Here is a 19,540-nt window from a genome sequence, read left to right on the forward strand (position 1 = left end):
CCAGTGGAAGAGACATCATTGGTATGTGAAATGTGTATGTGAACATGACAGTGGGAGAAAAATGAAAAACCCAGTCTAAAGAGTCCAAAAGAGGAAACAATAAAACCAAAACAAAATCAGTCGACTCGCTGATGGCGATTTTTTGTGGCCCAGGAGCGACGATGGATATCAGTAGTCCAAATCCGTAAGCCGTAACATGCAAAAGAAATGTCTAACATCGATCAAGATGTGAACAAAATGGATGAGAAAAAGTGGTGTGGAGAGAAAGAAAAAGCAAGCGCCGATGTTAATGCGTTCACTCGACAGCAGAGGCACCGTCGCCGTGGAGGACGGGGTTGACCTTGGGGTTCCACTTGAACTTGAAGTCCTGGCCGAGTTCCTTGCGGACGGCAGACTTGACGGCCTCCAGGACGTTGGGGAAGACACCGAAGTTGGCCGGGTTGTTGTCGTCGTTGTCCTTGCCCTGGAAGACACCGGTGCGCACCAGACAGGTGTTCCAGCCGTGCATGTTACCACCGCAGATGTCGGAGGCCGGGTTGTCACCGACCATGTAGATGTTCTCGGGCAGACGGTTCTCGTTGTGGATCTGCTCCATCCAGGCCTTCATGACCTCATCGGCGTAGGTGTAGGTGGCGCGCTCGGGCTTGCCGTAGACGACACGCTCCAGGTCGACACCGGTGAGGGCCTTGTACTGAGCCTCAATGGAGATACGGAAGAGACCCTGGGTCAGACGGGGGGGACCCTTGTGGTCGGTAGGGAAGACCAGGTCACCCTGGGAGAAGTAGACCGGGATGCGGGAAGCAACGGGGTCCTTGGCGCGGGTCAGCAGCTTTCCGTCCTCAGCCAGGAGGAGGTCCATGATGAGCTGCATGTCAGTGGCGTAGTCGCGAGAGTCGGCGAACACCAGGATAGCGTCGAACTTGATCTTGGAGAAGTCGCGGGGCTTGGCCTCGAGACGGTCCTCCTCGTGGAAGCAGCCCCAGGGCGAGATGGTGGGGTCCCAGGCAAGGACATCCTTGGGGTGGATGACGTTCTTGAAGCCGTAGTTCTCAGCGACCTTGCGGATCTTCTGCTTCTCACCACCGCAGACCAGGACGGTCTCGTAGTACTCGGCCAACGCCTGCATTGGGGTGTGAGACTGGATGAACTGGTCGGTGGAGATGGGGCAGCCAAGGACCTCGGTGAGCTGGGCGCAGCGCTCGTCCTCGGTCTTACCACCACCGTTGGTCAGGAGAATGTAGGGGATCTTGATGCCCAGCTCGTTGTCACCGTTGAGCATCGCGAGGGCCTCCTTGGCCTCCGGAATGGCCTCGTTACCGTGGGCCAGGACACCATCGATATCGAAAGCGAAGGCCATGTTCTTGGCGGCAGCGACCTTCTCCTTGGACATGTCCTGGACCTGAGAGGCCAGAATGTCGCGGGAAACATCCGCAGTGACCACCGAGGAAAGACGAGAGACACGGGGAGATCTGGGGATGGGCAGGGAAGTGCCAAAGGAGTTGCGGGAGCCACGACGGTCCCGGGAGGAGGGAGCAAAGCTCAGGTTGTGCATATACTGAGCAGCATCGCTGATGGAGCTGCGAGTAGCGGGGATCTCGACAGTGTTGCCAGCATCGTTGGGGATGGGCAGAGAGCCAGCAGCGCTACCACGAGCATCGCGGGGGGAGCGAGCACCCGGAGCAGGGGCAGCGTCCACGGCGAAGTCAGCGTCGTCGAAGCGAGGCATGATGAATTGCTGAAGGAATTGAGGTTGTAGAGAGGTTCAATTGACACAAGACCAAAAGGTCAGGAGAGTTAAAAGAATATATAGGAGGGGGAGGAAGATGGATGATAAGATAGGAAGGATAGGATGATATCACTCGGAGACGAAAACAGGAAGACAACCAATGGGCGTCACCTGCAAGCAATTGTCACCGGAGGAAGATGGAAGAGGAGGATGATGTGAAAGAGAAGGATGAAGATGGAAAAGAAAGAGAAGGGAGGCGAAGAGGATCATATATAACAAGCTTTCTTCAGCAGAACTACAGTGGCGGTAAGGTCCCAGCGGACGAGGGGAGAAGGCGTACCACCGACAAGGAGGGTGTTTATCCTGGGTGCAGCCATACGGAGACAGCGCTGCGGCCAAATCAGCCATCCGGATCCACCGACTGGGTTGGGAGGGGCGTATCATCATCCCTAGGAATTCTCGTCGTCATTATTTACGGGGAGATGATTAGCTGCGACATTTCGTAGTTTCGCTGGAGGAGAGCGGAGCCAACAATGGCAGCTTGATGGATGGATGTAGTTTAGTCTAGTAAGTAACTGGTCTTACAAAAGAAGAAAGTCCACTACTTTTTTTTCCTGGGCAGGTTGTAGGTGGAGCTCTGTTGTAATCTTTCAAGTCTGTGACCGCTGGACCCTGGCTGGTGGTAATTTATGACATGCTCAATACTACGACATACACAGCACACACACATAACAAATGCCAATGCCAATTACCATGCAGGTATTCAAGTTTCCTACTCCTTTCGGAACAGTTTTCTGAGGCATTAAACAGACACACACACACCACAAAAAGTCCCACTCTTCACACCACTTTCACTGCCGGCGCAGCATCGTGGCTGCAGATGGCAGCCTGAACTTGCCCACCGCGGCGGGGCGGGAGGGCTACTGGAGAGTGGCATCACCAGATTCTGTGAGACATTATTGGCCAGGCTGGAAATTTGTTCGCAGGACGAACCACTCAAGAGGAAGAAGCTGCTGCAAGTTGAGTGGACAGGAGGGGGTGCCAGCGGGACTGTGTGGGACAATGATTGGTCGCTACGGGCATTCCACTCACGAACGAGCCACAGATCGCTGGAGCCGATGACGATCGAGCGGGCGGCGGCGGGTCAAACGCTCGCGCCGTTTCGAAACCAATACATCCAATGATGTCATGGGCTCCATGTCTCTCGTTTTTTTGGTAATTGCAATTTCCCCGTCTGCATTGGGAAATGAGAAATTAAAACTGAATTTAATGGGATCCAGAAAAAAGTGGGTTTCCTTTCCTCAGGCCAAAAACCAAAACGTGTCCATGCCGTCATGGGAAGCTTCACAGGGAAATTTGTCCAGGAGCTCCCCCAAGCTCGAGCTTGGAAAAGAAAATTATCGAACACCAAGGTCAAGCATGGATGGTTCTTTACCAAGATAGCTTGGTGAAGTAAAAAGTACAAGTGTACATACCGCAAATCGAAAAGTCAAAGAAAATGACCCTGCATAATATAATTAGTAGCAGCAATAGCATCATACCCCTCATCAACACACCCCCCTCCACCCCACTTGCGGTTCTTGCCTGTAAAGTTGCCTTCTTCTCAACGAGAGCCCCTCCTCGCCCATACCACCAAGTGACTTCTTCCCCTCCCACCCGCTATTTGTACTCATCCCTCGGCTTCCCTGGCTCTTCTTTCTCTTCAACTATACCAAATATACCCAATTCCTTCCTTCCACCACCAGTTCGATACCCCTACACAACCATGTCTTCCGGACAGTCCTTCACTCTCCACAACGGCGTCAAGATCCCCGGCGTTGGTTTCGGTACCTTCGCCAACGAGGGTGCCACCGGTGAGACCTACAAGGCCGTCACCTGCGCTCTCAACACCGGATACCGTCACCTCGACTGTGCCTGGTACTACCTGAACGAGGGTGAGGTTGGTGATGCCGTCAAGGACTTCCTCGCTGCCAACCCCTCTGTCAAGCGTGAGGACATCTTCATCTGCACCAAGGTCTGGAACCACCTCCACCGCCCCGAGGATGTGCAGTGGTCTATTGAGAGCTCCCTCAAGAAGCTCAAGGTCGACTACGTTGACCTCTTCCTCGTCCACTGGCCCATTGCTGCCGAGAAGGAGACTCAGGAGAAGCCTAAGATCGGCCCTGATGGAAAGGTATGTCTATTTTCCCTCATAATTCTAGCATCAGAGCAGTGCTGATTTGAAACTTCTATAGTACGTGATCCTCAAGGATCTCACTGAGAACCCCGAGCCCACCTGGAGGGCTATGGAGAAGATCTACAAGGATAAGAAGGCCAAGGCGATCGGTGTCTCCAACTGGACCATCGAGGGTCTAGAGAAGCTCCTCAAGTACGCCGAGATCAAGCCTCACGTCAACCAGATCGAGATCCACCCCTTCCTGCCCAACCAGGAGCTCGTCGACTACTGCTTCAAGCACGACATCCTGCCCGAGGCCTACTCTCCCCTGGGCTCTCAGAACCAGGTCCCCACGACGGGTGAGAGGGTCAGCGAGAACCAGACCCTGAACGACATCGCCAAGAAGGGCGGCTACACCCTGGCGCAGGTGCTCATCGCCTGGGGTCTGCGTCGTGGCTACGTTGTGCTCCCCAAGAGCTCCAACCCCGCCCGTATCGAGTCCAACTTCAAGAGCATCCAGCTCACGGATGAGGAGTACGAGGCCGTCAACAAGGTGGCCGAGGGTCGTCACTTCCGCTTCGTCAACATGAAGGACACCTTTGGCTACGACGTGTGGCCCGAGGAGACCGCCAAGAACCTGTCCGCTTAGATGATGATAGAGAGCGAATTTTGATTTATGCAGGCCATAAACCAGTAAAATTGGACCGAATGAGCTTATGAGTGGATGGACGAATTGAGATGAAATGTGTATCTAGCAATCAAAGCAAAACAGATTACACCACAATACAATACGTATAGAAAGCAATTTATGTATTTCACTTTCAATCCCCTTTTTCCCCTAGAATACAAAATAGACGAAACAAAAAAAAAAGGCCATCATAAAAAATAATAATTTAATAATAGGAAACTGACCTATCCGCCAATCCCAGCCATCAAATTGTCGCTCCCACCAACAGTTCGCAAATGAAACCTCAACCCATTCATGCATGCATGCATGTGCTTGCCAGCCGAATCACAGTTAGCTAACCTAAGTGGCTTGATGGAGACGAGACGGGAGAACGGGACTAATCCTAGTAAGTTAGGTTACTTACTCGGAGTGTCGGAGGACTGTCCTCCATGCGTTGACGGGGCTAGTGCGCAATGACGTCAGAGCAATCCCTCCCATTCCTCCCTTTAACATCCAACAACACAAAATATCTAAGACACTACTACGAAACAATGAAGATAGCAATCTGAAAGAAGAAAAAAAATAATAAAAATATTATGTGGCAAAACTTTCATAACGGGCAGATCTAGAACCTTCATCGACCACACCACTACATATTTCTTTACATATATACTACTAATCCTTGTATTAATTCTTTTATTGCATGGCAATGGCTTTTCATCATATCATGATGTATGTATGTATGTATCAAGCGTACCTGGAACCAAAGCAATTAAACACAAAGGAGAGGGGGACCGGTACTGCTACTCTAACCGAAGCAGGCTAGTCATGGGCTCGTGTCGGAGAATCTCGGAATATAGGTAGTACCCGGGTTCCTCCTCGGTGGGCAAATGTGGAAGAAGCCCTAAAACACCGAATGGCTGAATTGGGTAAGGGGGCTTGCGTGTTAGTAGTTAGTACTGTTTGGGGGAGTGGGGGGGGTTGGTTGTGATGGTGCCCTAGCCCTAGTACTTGGTATTCAATTATTTATCTGGTTGATGTGATACTACTACGGAGTACGTAGAGAGGGGTAAAACCCCCAGTACTTACTAGGATTTGTCCAGTCGGGAAAGAGGATTGATGGAGTGATGGATACTATGTACGGAGTACATTTATTCGGGATTGAATGTGATACGGTGGATTGGATGGTATACCAGGAGAGTACTATCTGCGTGTATATTTGAGGGATTATTTATGTTGGATGGATGGATGGATAATGGTCCACTTGGTATGTTTCTGAATACGGAGTATAACCATTCATCCATCCATCCATCTATCTTCGCTACCTACTTACTTATCTAGTCGGTAGAAAGATATCATTCGTCTAGAGAAGTAATAGAGGAGTAGCAGTAGTATCGACCATATACACCGGGTATGGTTGGTTGGTCGGTACTGGTGCCTGAATCCATCCATGATCAATCAATCAATCAGACAAACATATGTGAACTTCGGATCCATCAACATACACCAAAGTACTTAGTACTTACTAAACTACATAATATCCAAGTAACTACGTATCTTAGTAACTCCATCGTAGTATTCCGAATCTACCCGCGATATGCGCCCTGAAATAGGGAACTTCAGCGAAAAGCTAATTGCATCCTGGGCTGAACTTTGTTAGTTGTTAGTTTGTATTTGTTCTTTTCTAGCTTTGGATCTGCGTGGGATTTGCGCTTCGTTAGTTCTTAGTACTAGCTTTGTGGTATATGGAGTGGAAGTAGTAAAAGTAGACTATGTACATATTTAGTAGGTGGGATGGGGGATAAGATGTGGGGTAATTTTTTGAGATTTGAGGGATTAATGGGAAAAAGAGGGAGGGAGAGAATTGGGGTACGTAGTTAGTGTGGTTTAATTGGAGATGTGGTGATTGAGGGGAGGTATTGTGTACTACTTCAGTTAGTTTATAGTAGTAGTGTGATGGGTGATCGTCGACATGTGTTTACTGTGCCAAAGTTTATTGAACTTGCAGTTGATTATGATGATGATGGTAGTCAAAGCTCAGTATATATTTCGAATGAGGGTGTGGTTGTATATTATCTCCGCACTAGTAGTATGATCGCAACGGCTAAGGGAATAAGTATCTTCCATAAGACTAGAGTGAAATATACTATCGCCCTACTTTACCATACCGATTAGTTCGAATACTAATTAGATTGCACGAGGTATCTACAACCTCTCTCAATGTATATTGTAATTGTAGTCCACGCGGATATGATAGTATATAATCGTTACACTTTCCTATAGCTTACTAGTACTACTACTACTTAGGACTAACTGGTAGTAAATAATGACCCTCTACCTACAACCAGCCTCTAGCCCCTACTACTATTACGGAGTGTATCTAGTACGCAGTGCTAGTACTACCCTCACAACAACAAAATATATATCAACACCACATCCAGAATAGTACTAACTCACCGGCACCACCCTCCATCAACATCAATATTCCCACAGCACCAAGCTGCAACCCAGCTACTAACTGTATATGTACAATGCAGGGCGGGAAACCTTATCCCCCAACGCAGACGTTATATCATCGTGCAGAGACATGCAGAAATCCACCATGTATGAGGAAATATAAGGTGTGTGTGGGTGTGAGTAGTCTATAGCTTGGATACATATCCATGGATTACCAGGGAACTGCACCTCCGCGGTGCAGCATACTATCAGCTGTAAGGATGTGAGGGTGCTGTGCAGTGTAGATCTGAATGTGATGGTGGAACAGCAAGGCTGAGTGAGGTCCATGTGTTGCATTTCTTGCTTTTAGGTTGTATCAGAAATATACAGGATAGTTACCTACTACTGATACCTATCCAGCTCTTGTATGAGAATAAACGATTATACTCATATTAACGTAGTAATTCGATTCTGCAACTGCCATCAGACCAAACGCCTCCCCTTTCGGTTTCCCCATATGTACACTATCCCGAAACGCCAAATAAACGAGAAAGCAAACGAGGATATCAACAATATCATATTCACGCGCGCGGACGCATCTTCCGAGGCACTGGCGTCGACCCAGCGTTGATCTTCAGCAGGTTGGTCTTCGCGCTACTGCTGCGGAGTGATGTCTTGATGCTGTCGCTTGCAGGCTTCGACGGCGTCGCCGGGACCCGCCTCGGCGACTTGGGGGTCAGCTTCTTGCGCTGCTCGGCCGTGCTCGCGCTGTTGTCGCTGCTGGGCGACGACGGAGAGGACAGGGAAACATTGCTGACGGCTGTTGCAGCCGTCGAGTCGGCTTTGGGTGCTCCGGGACCCAGCCGGCGCACGCGCCGCGTCCGAGGCGTTGCAGTAGCGGGTGCAGTAGCCGCTGCATCGGCGCGATCCTCCCCACCACTCTTCTGCGCCACTTGAGACCGCGTTGTTCGGCTACTGGCTGCCTTTCTTTTCTCGGGGGTTTTGCCCTTGCTTCCGCGGCTCGCAACGTCATGCTCGTCGCCCTTTGCTGCCTCTGATCCGTCGTCGAACTGCACCAGTTCCTCGTCGTTCCACGACACATGCTTCTTTGCCGTTTTGTGTGGTCGCTCCGAGACGTCTCCTGTCGTCTCGCTATCTGTGCAAGGGGCGGTGTCGGCCTTCTTCCCAGATGGCGACTTGCGTGTGAGACCCTGCAAAACGAACTTCGGTGCCTGTGCATTGCCCTTATTCAGTCGCGTGTTTCGCCGCGTCGTAAGGGCCAGCTCCTGGGCCTCGGTGCGCTGCAAGAAGACGAATTCTGTGCCCTTGGCACGGCGGAGTGACAGTGTGTTGCGTACTGCAGCTGCAGCGGTAATGGTTGTCAACAGGTTGGAAGAGCGAACGGTGCGAGGTCGAGTGCTGCGTCGAGGGCTAGATGGCTGCGGACTGGCCTCATCTTTCTCCTTCGTAGGCGACGGTTGAGGCTTCTGCGGTGAGGGCGAGTTGGTGTCAAGGTCCTCCAACGCGCGGCGCGCCGGTGTGGGAGACGCAACAACAACCGGCACCTCCGGTTCAGGCTCACTCTTTTCAGGCTCCTGCTCCTGGGTGACCATAGCGGCTTTGGCCTCGCGCTTAGCTTTGGCCTTGGACAAGAAGTTGTTGAGCAATTCAGTATCTTCTCCGTCCAATGAGCTTCGGAGTGCCGACCGAACGAGCGTTGACTCCTGCGCACTCGTTAATTCCTGCACAGGTGCAGCGACCGTAGCCGCGGCCGGTTCGTCTAGAGTTTCTACGTCGACAGGCATAGTCGGCTCTTCGTCGGTGTGCTCTTCACCGATCATCGTAGAAACCGTGCTTTCATCATGGCCATCATCCTGCGGAGTCGTAGGTTCGTCTTCAATTGCGTCGGACAGATGCACAGTCGGCTGTTCGACGTCCTCGCGGGTTCTTAAGTCTGGAGTGCCGAACACCATGCCACCAACCACTAGCGGCGACAGGCCATGTAGCGAGCGGCTATAGGCTGCGTCGGACGCCAATTTAGTGGGGGTTTCCGGGATCAGGCTGGGGGATTCGTCCATATCGGCAGGGTTCTCCGCGAGCTCTTCCTCCAACGTCGACGTGGGCTCTTCCTGGTCGTCCTTCACATCGTCACACGACTCTTCTGGTTGTAGGCTGTCGTTTTCAACCGGCTCATCGGGGATGTCGACAAAGTCACTGTAGATTAGGGGAAGTTTGCCTGGGGTCGTTAGTCCATCCGACTGGATAATCTCTTATAGCACCAGGTGGATAAACTCACGTCGCCGTCCATTAACCTCGGACTCCCACTGTGTTTCCAAGAACGAGCGCCCGCGCACACTATCCTCCAAGGCGTCCGCTTCCAGAGCGAAACACCTGCGCTTGACACCGCGGCGGAGGCCGGGGTTCCGCGATGTGTTGATCTCCAAATGTAAGTCGTCGTCGACGGTGTGACGCTCTGCCGCAATCAATTGCTGCAGAGCTTTCATGCTGTTAAATGAAGTGCGAAAGCGCTTCCAGACCTTACGCGACTTGCCGCGGGCGCGGAATGCGGTTGATGGTTTGCGTTCCCAGGGACGGGGGGCGGCTCTGGTAGCTTTGACGGGGGTAAATCTGAATCGGTCTTCTTGAGAGAAGGTGGTCCGTAGATGTGGAGGGCTGCAGAGAGAGTAAGATGTTAGTGAGGGGAAAACAAGGCGTCGATCACGGCTGAATGATGTTTATCGGAGAACTGTCGATGGTGGGAGAAAAGGGGGGCCGCAACATGGCGGTGGCGCAACAGATCTCCCACATTGAGTTCCAAACAGACAGCGGACATTTAGGCCGCCCAAAGAGAAGGATGGACTCACTATGCCTGGAATGTGTCGGAAGGACAGACGAAGTCCGCCATCTTCATGGTGAATCCGCGGCGGAATGTTGTGTTTCGGCGCTGACGTCAAGCGAGATCGGGAAGGAGGGACTTGAAGCCGGTAGATGGTGAATTTGTAGAAAATAACGAGATAATTTACCGGGCTTCGCTGAGATAAAAGGATGATACCGAATAGCGATACTGAGTAACACGGGAATATCCCAACGCGAGCAGGATGATGGAGGAGAGTGAAGTGGATTTGCTGTTGTTGGTCCGGCCGCCGTTTGTTCCCGTTGCCCTGCCAACCATCAGAGTTGTAGGGAGGATTACCCTCATCTCCGCTATCTGCAGACTACCATCATCTTATTTGAGCCTTCGGAACACTGATGATTGGCTAGCATATAAGACTCCATACACTTGATTCTACTTAATTATACTTAGCTCAGCTACCCATATATCGAAGTCTAATATATCCAGGGCAGGATTCTCCACCGGACTGCCCGCCTATACTTCTCCCAGTCTTCGCCATACTTTGCCGCACACATAGCATCGTCTCTACGTTCCCGGTGCATCAACAAGATTGCAAAGTACAGCACGTAGAAGTAGGTGAAGATTATTCCCCAGCCTTGGGCTTCGCCCTGGACGACCTTGCGCCCGTCTATCATCTGGAAGCTCTGAGAGGCCGCCACAATGCTCCCTGCCGGATAGATGAGATACCCTGCAATGCCCGTGGGCAGACTGAAGGGCAATGCTTGTAGCCAATCCCCAAAGTAGTTGATGTGGCGTGACATTCCCCACCATCCAGCTGTGAGTAGTCTAGTTCCCCGCTTAGTTTGAATGTACGACAGGCCTGCCACACTCGGATCGTTGGGGTGCGTGCGGAACATGTGCTTCTGATCGTTGGCGGCCCGGAAAATATACAGTCCCAGGGCAAAGACGGCGCTCACAGCTGCGATGTTCAACCACCCCAGCTGCAGCGGATAGACAGACAAATAACGACATTGTGTTGAGTATAGGAAGGGCACCCAGACGAGATCGCCAAAGGAGAGCATAAACCCCATGCCATCAGTGGTGATATCCATCATAGTCAGAAGCCCTAATTCATTATAATGGCTGTTGAGCACGTAGAACCCCTGAAAGAAGGTGATCAATAGAATGCTGTCGGAGACATAGCCAAAATTGCGATATTGCTTGGCGACAAAGGCAAGATCAAGCAGTATCCAACCAGTCAAGCCAGGATACATCTCGCACCAAGTTTTAATGTCGATCTCCCCAAAGAGTGGAAGAGTGACGCGGGGGTTCAACTCCCGACCAATGTAGAAATCGTAGATGATATTGCCTGTCCTCCCACCGGCCGCTAGTTCGCGAAGATCCTTATTGGGGTAATTGGTGTCCACGCTGAAGCTGCTGATATAGAGGTAGGTGGCGAGGGCAAATGATATCAACACATTGGCCGTCAAGATTTGCACATAGTGATCCACGATATACGCCCACACGGGAAATTCGGCGCCTTGCAAGTATGTGCCGATTGCGCAAACAGCGAAAACGGCAACGCTGGTCGAGAATGCTGTTAAGGATTGTCAGCGCAGTTCAACCGAAGCACATGACAGCCTGGGACATGGATGTATATAATTACCATTCATGCGGTACTCGAGGGGACGACCGTGATGGACCAGTTTAGTGCCATGAACCTTCTGCGCTGGGAGAAGTCTCCAGAGGAGTAAGACAAAGACATAGTATGCCAGCACTGCAACGGTCACTTTCCAGTCGAAGAGTGCCCAAATTCCACCTTCAGGCCACCCGGTCTCCGCGGCCCATTTCTCCCAAGTGAAAGTGCGAGGGCTCAACAGCGAAGGTACAGGACAGCCCGATACATCGTTACAGCCGAAGGCAAAGAAAGTCAGGAGTAGAGGTAGGCCAATGGTGATGGCAGTGGCTCCTAGGCTACCGGTAATTCGTCAATAGATCAAGGCCAAAAGGTCCGGGTTAGGCTTGTGCTTACGGTCCACCAAACTCGTACTCGACCACCGTAGAAGAAGCCATCACAACAAGTAATATATCGCCAGTAAGGCGTAATAGGCTGCTAAACAAACCAATGTGGTTGAATATTTCATTTCTAATCTAAAGACCTGAAGGTCTCTTTGAGTCTTTATAGTCTCACAGAGTACAGGGCAGGCGACAACTAAATTCCCCTTTGGGACTAGCGGCACCGGGTCGGGAACGCAGCGAGCAGCGTGATATCATCTTGGCAACCGGCAGTCCATCCATCCTCCGGCCGATTACAGAAAGAATTCAGACAAGTGGTCCACAACCATGGCGGAGTATTGGAAATCAGCGGTAGGCAGAAGCTTTCCCATCTCCCGTGTCTCAGCACTGACTTCGACATAGCCCAAGTTTTGGTGCAAGCAATGCAAGATCTTCATTCGCGATACCGCCTTCGAAAAGTCTCAACATGAGGCTACGGCCAAACATCAGGGTAATCTGAAGCGCTTCCTTCGCGACATCCATCGGAACAATGAACAACAACAGCGCGAAGCACAAAGAGCGAAGAATGAGGTTGAGCGACTGCGCCAGACCGTGGCCGGACCTGCGGGTGGGAAAGACGGGGATGCTGCGCCCTGGAAACGTGCGCCCGCACCGGCGCCCAAACCTCAGGAGCGACCTGTTTCTTTGGAAGAAAGAAAGCGACAAATGGCACAACTAGCGGAAATGGGTATTGCTATTCCGGAAGAATACCGCAGTGAGATGGCTTTGGCCGGAGAGTGGCAAACGCTGTCGGAGAAAGTTGTACAACCTTCGGAGGAATCAAAGGCCAGCCAGTCATTAGGGGTACGCAAACGAAAGCATGAAGAGCGAGACGAGGAGGAGGAAGAGGCAAAACAAGAAGCTGAACGATTCGTCAGTAAGGGCTGGGGCTCCCGGACCCGAGTCTATCCCGGCGCCCAAGAGGACACTGATCTTGATGCTCTTTTGGAGTCTACGAAAGATATCAAAAAGGGTAAACCTTCAACACCTGCTGAGTCGGCGCCGGAGCCGGAGCCTGAAAATGCATCGGAAACCGTAAAGGGCCAGTTCGTGCCGGTCAAGTCAGGAGGGGATGCAGCAGCTCCTGAGACCGGTGAGCCGTCTCAGGTCAAGCAGGAGAGTGAGACTGCTCTCTCGGCTCCTGTGACAAAAGAGGAGCCGGAAGACGCTCCAGCTACGGGAGTCATTTTCAAGAAGCGCAAGGCCAAGGTCATGAGAAAGTAACGGCACCCATTACGGCCAGCATTTTACGAAATTACGTGGAGCTGTTACCTGTCGGCGGTTCTCATAATTACTCCACTGCAATATTTTCTGACGATGCATTATCGTCAGCAAAATGGAACTGGTTGATCGCATCTGCCAGGCGGCTGGGGCCTAGCAAACATTGCTGAAGAAGGACCGATGGTAACGCGATTATGATGTCAAGTCTATATCGTGTTCAAGGAATCCGAAGCCTAGCAGCGTACAGATGACTTAATATGGCATCTACAGAACTACAAGTGTGGAACCTGAAGCTGGATATCAAGAACGGCTGGTCCGAGTTGTGCACAGACCGGTGACAGATGCTGGACTGCTTCCATGGGGATACATGCAGTCATCTACCAAGCTGGTCTACAAGAATGATATGATATCGACATCATACAAAGAGAGACGACACTATCAGATAGACACAAGTAGAACGGCGGGTTCATATATCATAGGGAACGTATTTAAAGACCAGCTGAGGTTTAGCCAAGGCTTCTAGCTGGGATGATGATGGAGATAGTTGAGACTATACGGTCATATAGTGTTCCATCAATATTATCAATTAGTATAATCTCATACAGCTTCTAAATTGAATCTAAATGAGTGTTGTTGTTAAATAGACGCGTGCAGCCATTCATGGTTGTCGGGTTGAGTTGCCACTGGCTGGTTCCTTTTTTTTTTCTCTGCAGATGGAAATTTGGCGCAAAACTGGCAAGCGTTGGCAAAAGTCCGGGGGAGAAAAGAGAGTCTTCAAGCGGGCCCGAAGCTCTTCTCTCTTTCTTTCTCTTTTGCGGGCGCAACAACAATTTTAATCGCAATCCCAGCTCCAACCCCCACCCCTAATGCGGAGACTGTCTGGTGCCGAATTGCGTGTTTTGGTGCTATAGTCATTCGGCTCGCTTCTTTTCGCTTATCTGGCCCAGTGCATGGTAAGTTAACGAGAGCTTCTTTCCCATTTGCCTGCCCCGATCTGCCTGCCTCCCGAAACGCGCCCGCCCAACTCCGCTGCCTTCCCTTCTCCAGTCGGGGATTTGGCCGCTCGCACAAGAGTCGACGCTCGCAGAAAAGAAATGAAGGTCCGGGATGGCCGTTGGATGTTACGAGATGGCAAACGTCTGTGGTGGTTGCGCCGTTGAAGTGCCACGTTTGGGCGACATGGAGGGAATTCCCTGACGGTCGCATTCAACGTCACCTGGCTTCCGATACCAGCACTGCCATCGGATCTGCAAATTTCGAGAAAGACCATCCTGCAGACTGCTCCGTTGAGTTTCTGGCCATCGACTCGAGAGTCGTGGCCTATGAAAGTCCTCCGATGCGCGGTCAAGCCGTGGAGCCTCAACAGCAGCTCACTCCGTCGCGACCATGCGCAAACCCAGACGCCGGAACCCGTTGACTGTCCCTTACATTCACAGCCAGATACCACTTCGGGCGGCAGTTGCGGTGCTTTTGAGGGTGCATGGAATTTCTGGGCCGAGGTCTGGTCACTAACACGCCTGTCTTCCAGACTAGAGAAAATAGCACCTCGCGATCGTTGCACCCCTGCAAGTTCTTTCAGCCGCAGAGTTCTACGTGTCCTCGACAAGTCCTCATTTCACTGCCGGTTTGATCTTATTCAACATTCATTTATCCAGTGTTCTCGAGCTCCCAAGTGAATATACTTCACCATTGAGATGGCCGACACTACAGAGCCGACGAACACGTCGGGCGAGCCGCCTAACCCGGCTCCTGAATCGACCGAACTACCACCTGTTGAGACCACGCAGTCGACAACGACAGACCATTCCCTTCCACCGATAGACACATCTCTGCCTCCGATCGATTCTACTATGCCGGCAATGGACGATCACCTACCAAACCTTGATCATTCGCTGCCCCCGATCGACGCGACAATACCCTCCTTGCCGCCCATTGACACCTCGCTGCCACCACTGGACACCACACTGCCGGCTGCAGATGGGCATTTGCCGGGCGGAGAGCCTGACTTTTCCTTTCCTGACACCAAGTCGTTGACCAACGAAGGTCATATGTCGGAGCCTACGCACTCAGGGCCAGGAACGTCCAGCTTTGATTTTACCGAGCAATCCGGGCAGTCATCTACGCCTGCTCCTACGTATCAGTCTCCTGTGAATGGCACCCCGCTGCAACAGCCAGCCCAGCAACAGTCGCAACCACTGCAGCAACAACATCAGCCGCAGCCAGGGCAGCAGCAGCAGCAGACGACGCCGGGTCAGACCCCTCAACCGCAGCAGCCATATCATCAGCAATATGCGCAGCCACCGCAGCATTCACATTCACCCTCCCATCAGTCTACGCCTGCGCCACAACATACACCGTCGCAGCAGCCGCAGCAATATACGCCGGGGCAGCCACAGCCGCATCAGTATCAGCAGCAGCAACAGCAGCCGCAACAAGGATCGGACATGTACCACAACCACCAGAGCCATTCCCCCTCAATGAATGCGCCTTCGATGCAGCCCATGGATCATCATGCCATTTCGGGACAATCGTCGCAGATTCCCCAGGCACCTATTGGCTCACCGATGCCATCCAATATGCCTCCGATGCCGTCAGTGGGCCAGTACATGACCGGATACCCTACCAATGTCGGGCAAATGGGCATGAATGCAAACGCGCAGATGCGCTATCAGCTACCGGGAGATCCCAACAAGCTGTTATCGGGCGGACGGCATAAGAAGGAGGTGAAACGTCGGACGAAGACGGGGTGTCTCACCTGTCGTAAGCGAAGAATCAAGGTACGTACCAGCAAATTATGACAGAAAGAAATTCGACCCCTCAGCAATAATTGCGACGGGATTGGAGGAAGAGAAAGGGGGATGCAGTTGAGTTTAGAAAGGCACAGAGAGGCGGGGAGAGGAAGGAATGGCGGAGGGGCGGGCCTTTCGCTTGTGCAGCAGCAACCCCGCCGGTCGCTTGTTGTTGTTTGCGCCCACTCGCCTATCGCTGTGCTCCCCGCCTGCCTGCGCTGCCCTTTTTTCGCTGCCATCCCTCAACCTCCTTCCTCGTGCTTATTCTTCTGTTTCATTATTTTCCAAAGCTCTAGCAGACCACTCTCTGTCGGCTGAGACTTGCCACTGACCGTTATTATTAGTGTGACGAAGGGCATCCTGTCTGCCGCAACTGTGTCAAGAGCAAGCGTGAATGCTTAGGTTACGACCCCGTGTTTAAGCAGCAACCCACGCCTTCCGCCATTCAGCCTGCTCCCAATCCTCATCCTTCCTTGGTGGTCAATCCTCAGGATCCCTCCACTTCATATCCCGCTGCGCCTCCGGGTTACATGCCAGCTGCCTCCCAACCGTTTGCCCCGTCTGAGTCGCCCGCCCCGCCGAGTGAACGCTACGATTACGGCACTGCAATTGACCCATCGCTGGACGTGAACAACAATAGCAACATGGCCAGCATTCAGCATGCCGTGGAGGGAGGTCTGCAGCCGACGGTCAATCCCGCCATGACAAGCACCAGCGCTACCCCGTCAGAGCCGACCAACGTCAGATGTAAGCTTTATCCAAACGTGTTTTGCGGTACGTCTGTTAACTGTGAGCAGTAAAACAAGTTCAGATCAGCGACCTTCTCGCGCTACGCGGCATTCCGCCTCCTCCCCCTCACCCGATCACCTCCCTCCCGCCAAACCGTCTGGAAGAAATTCAGGCAGTCTTCCTGGCGACATACGCCCCCGCCATTGACAAGTTCTTCGAGACTCGGTGGTTCCAGGAGAAGGCATTGACACATCTTTTGGCCAACGCGCAGCTCATGGCTGAGTACTCTGCGTTGATCGATGCGTTCAATGATCCCAACCTGGGCGATCCCAATGTGCTGGCGCGGTTGGAGAGCTTCGAAGCGTCGGTCGTCTGGAGCTCCATGACTTTGTGTCGCCATGTGATGAATGTCTCTACGGGAACCCAACCAGAATTCGATCTTTTGGCTGCTGCCAAGCGGTTGGATGTCATTGAGTCGATGATCACGGGAGAACACCTGGACTCGAACCCGCTGGCGCAGTTTCCAACCCGGGAACCAGCGGCCAACCCTCCTTTGTTGCCCGATCAGCTGACGCAGCGGTCGTTGGATTTCTGGAGCGCGATCGGACACTTCTTGACGCTGCACGATAACGAAGCGAGCTCGGCCAAGGAGATCGATGACACGCTCGCACGGTGCCGTACCTTGCTGGATACCTTTGAGAACCGTGACGTGATCTACTCGATTGCCATTGCCCGGCATCTGGGCCAGCGGTGGGCAGACTTCCCGCGCAGCTTCCCGCAACCAATTACGACGAACGAGAAGGACGCGGGGGCGAAGCTGTACGTGGCGCAGAAGTTCCTGGAGCAGGAAGCGGGCGGCAAAGGCACCACCCAGGTGATCAAGCGCATATGCGGCATGGTGGTTCGGTCCTGGATTGTCTCGCGGGAGTAGATCCGAGCCGGCTGGCATGCACTGACGATATCTATTTGCGACCTGTAATATGAAAAAGCGATTGGCGACTACCTTTGATGATGTTTAACTAGATTTTCCTTTCTCTTTACTTTGCTTTGCTCATTCATTGTTGCCAGCTTATTGTTCACATTTTCCCCAACTCTGGCCCAGATTGGATGGAACCGGTTGGTGGGCCATGCTTCTCTCCCGGACCGCGGACATACGGGGAAGCCGTCGCATCACGACTCCGGAGTTGATTCGCTTCAGTTTCGCTGCAGCTGGATGGCAGTTTTCATGGCGTTATTACGGCTGCATTGCTGATAAGGTGGTGGTTTACATTCTTGTCGATTATCTATCTATATCATGGCTCAATTCGCTTGCTTGAATGGGGATGCCCTGACAAGCCGCGAGTCTTTTTTTGCAGAAGAATGAATAATGAACATCTTGTATATATGTATTTCCGACTGGCCCCATCTATCGTAGTCTATTGTATGTACTGTGTACAATATGGTATCATAGATCCGCCTGCTCTGGGATCGGACTCTTCAACTTGCCCGTCTCCAGCGCCATGCGGACATTCTCTATCGCCCACTCCTCCATGCCAGTTTGCGTCTGCATCCATAGCATTAGTACTGAGATAGATCACCACGATTATGATAGTAATGGAACACTCACCTCAACAGTCCAAGTACCCATATGCGGCACCAACAAGACATTCGGATTGCGGACCAAACCCGGATGCACCGTGGGCTCCTCCTCAAAGACATCCAACCCAGCGGAATACACCTTCCCACTATCAAGCGCCTGCACGAGCGCCTCCTCATCCATGACAGCACCGCGCGCAGTATTAACAACCACGACACCATCCTTCATCTTGGCGAACTCAGCCGTGCTGATAATATGGCGAGTATGTTTCTATCTATCGTCAGCACATACATACCCCCAAGCCAAACCACCCAAAGGCCATTGGGGAAAAAGACACTCACATTCAACGGCAAATTCAAACTAACCACATCACTCTCCGCCAACAACTCATCAAAACTCACATACCTCGCCCCATCCGCCAACTCCTCACTCAACTTCCTCCGATTATGATAAATCACCTGCATCCCAAACGCCTCCGCCTTCTTCTTCAAATTCCTCCCGATTCCTCCCATCCCCAGAATCCCCAGCACCTTACCCTGCGGGTCATGTCCCAGTCGCGGCGCAGGCTGGCCCCGCCACTTGCCTTCGCGGAGGGCGTGCATGCCCGCGTTGAAGTTCCGCAGTGCTCCGATGATCAGGAACATGTTTACATCGGCGGTGGCGTCGTCCACGGCTGTGGGGACGTTGGAGATCCGAATGGGGGTTGGGGATCGTGCGCTGCATGCGTGCGGGTCGATTTGGTCGTAGCCGGCTCCTGCATTTAGAATCATTCTTTAGCATGTTTGTTCGTTTCGATAGTGGTGTCGGGAGGGCTTGTAGTGTATTGTAGGGTAGGGTTGGCATACCACAATGAGCCAGATAAACCAACGACTTAGGCAACGCATTGACGAGTTCCTCGTCGACCAGACCGGTGATTTTCACGCTGTCGAAGGTGCGGTATGCGGCGATGACGCCGTCCAGGGCGCCCGATTGGCATTCTTGGATAAATTCGGTGCGGTTCGTGGCTGTTGGGCGGATTAGGTCGGCGATGTCCGAGAGGGAGGACCAGGTTTTGTGGGCGCTGTTAGAGATTATTCTTGTTAGTTATGTCGTGGTGGGTTGGTTGTTTGGAGGGGTAGTGTTTTGGGTGCGGGGATGATGATGATGATGATGATGTGATTGATGGGTAGTGATGGAGGGTGTAAACGTACTGGATGATGTCTCCGAGGAGGAGAACTTTGGGTTTGGGGTCGCTGGAGCCCATTGTTTTCGTATTTGTGTAACTGATTGATTATGGGTTTTTGTTAGGGAGTAGAGGGGAGGAAGGTAGTGAGAGAAGTATTGGAGAGAGTTGGATGTCGTGGGGGTTGCCGA

General features: G+C 52.2%; 7 protein-coding genes across 7 annotated transcripts; 3 read left to right on the top strand and 4 right to left on the bottom strand.

Annotated features, from left to right (window-relative positions):
• Nucleotides 1–295: 295 nt before the first annotated feature.
• On the bottom strand, nucleotides 296–1,726 carry AtWU_05535 (phosphatidyl synthase; the record flags this gene model as incomplete). The annotated part of the gene is made up of 1 exon (XM_035500645.1): nucleotides 296–1,726. The coding sequence occupies one exon, from the start codon at nucleotides 1,724–1,726 to the stop codon at nucleotides 296–298; it is 1,431 nt and encodes a 476-aa protein (XP_035356538.1).
• A 1,765-nt stretch (nucleotides 1,727–3,491) lies between these two features.
• gldB (putative glycerol dehydrogenase (GldB)) lies at nucleotides 3,492–4,530 on the top strand (the record flags this gene model as incomplete). The annotated part of the gene is made up of 2 exons (XM_035500646.1): nucleotides 3,492–3,899; nucleotides 3,961–4,530. 2 exons carry the CDS (start codon nucleotides 3,492–3,494, stop codon nucleotides 4,528–4,530), a joined length of 978 nt encoding a protein of 325 aa, XP_035356539.1.
• A 3,035-nt stretch (nucleotides 4,531–7,565) lies between these two features.
• On the bottom strand, nucleotides 7,566–9,895 carry AtWU_05537 (uncharacterized protein; the record flags this gene model as incomplete). Its single annotated transcript, XM_035500647.1, has 3 exons — nucleotides 7,566–9,220; nucleotides 9,281–9,657; nucleotides 9,849–9,895. 3 exons carry the CDS (start codon nucleotides 9,893–9,895, stop codon nucleotides 7,566–7,568), a joined length of 2,079 nt encoding a protein of 692 aa, XP_035356540.1.
• A 416-nt stretch (nucleotides 9,896–10,311) lies between these two features.
• Nucleotides 10,312–11,890, bottom strand: AtWU_05538 (C-14 sterol reductase; the record flags this gene model as incomplete). Its single annotated transcript, XM_035500648.1, has 3 exons — nucleotides 10,312–11,414; nucleotides 11,484–11,791; nucleotides 11,850–11,890. The coding sequence occupies 3 exons, from the start codon at nucleotides 11,888–11,890 to the stop codon at nucleotides 10,312–10,314; spliced, it is 1,452 nt and encodes a 483-aa protein (XP_035356541.1).
• Nucleotides 11,891–12,160: 270 nt separating this feature from the next.
• AtWU_05539 (putative formin binding protein) lies at nucleotides 12,161–13,096 on the top strand (the record flags this gene model as incomplete). The annotated part of the gene is made up of 2 exons (XM_035500649.1): nucleotides 12,161–12,184; nucleotides 12,236–13,096. The coding sequence occupies 2 exons, from the start codon at nucleotides 12,161–12,163 to the stop codon at nucleotides 13,094–13,096; spliced, it is 885 nt and encodes a 294-aa protein (XP_035356542.1).
• A 1,691-nt stretch (nucleotides 13,097–14,787) lies between these two features.
• AtWU_05540 (putative C6 finger domain protein) lies at nucleotides 14,788–17,542 on the top strand (the record flags this gene model as incomplete). The annotated part of the gene is made up of 3 exons (XM_035500650.1): nucleotides 14,788–15,870; nucleotides 16,227–16,629; nucleotides 16,680–17,542. 3 exons carry the CDS (start codon nucleotides 14,788–14,790, stop codon nucleotides 17,540–17,542), a joined length of 2,349 nt encoding a protein of 782 aa, XP_035356543.1.
• Nucleotides 17,543–18,055: 513 nt separating this feature from the next.
• Nucleotides 18,056–19,430, bottom strand: AtWU_05541 (D-mandelate dehydrogenase-like dehydrogenase; the record flags this gene model as incomplete). Its single annotated transcript, XM_035500651.1, has 5 exons — nucleotides 18,056–18,154; nucleotides 18,218–18,457; nucleotides 18,529–18,941; nucleotides 19,033–19,247; nucleotides 19,378–19,430. 5 exons carry the CDS (start codon nucleotides 19,428–19,430, stop codon nucleotides 18,056–18,058), a joined length of 1,020 nt encoding a protein of 339 aa, XP_035356544.1.
• Nucleotides 19,431–19,540: the final 110 nt, after the last annotated feature.

The sequence above is a fragment of the Aspergillus tubingensis genome (genome assembly GCF_013340325.1).
Source record: "Aspergillus tubingensis WU-2223L DNA, scaffold_7, whole genome shotgun sequence".
In the NCBI taxonomy this organism is placed as follows: Eukaryota; Fungi; Ascomycota; class Eurotiomycetes; order Eurotiales; family Aspergillaceae; genus Aspergillus; species Aspergillus tubingensis.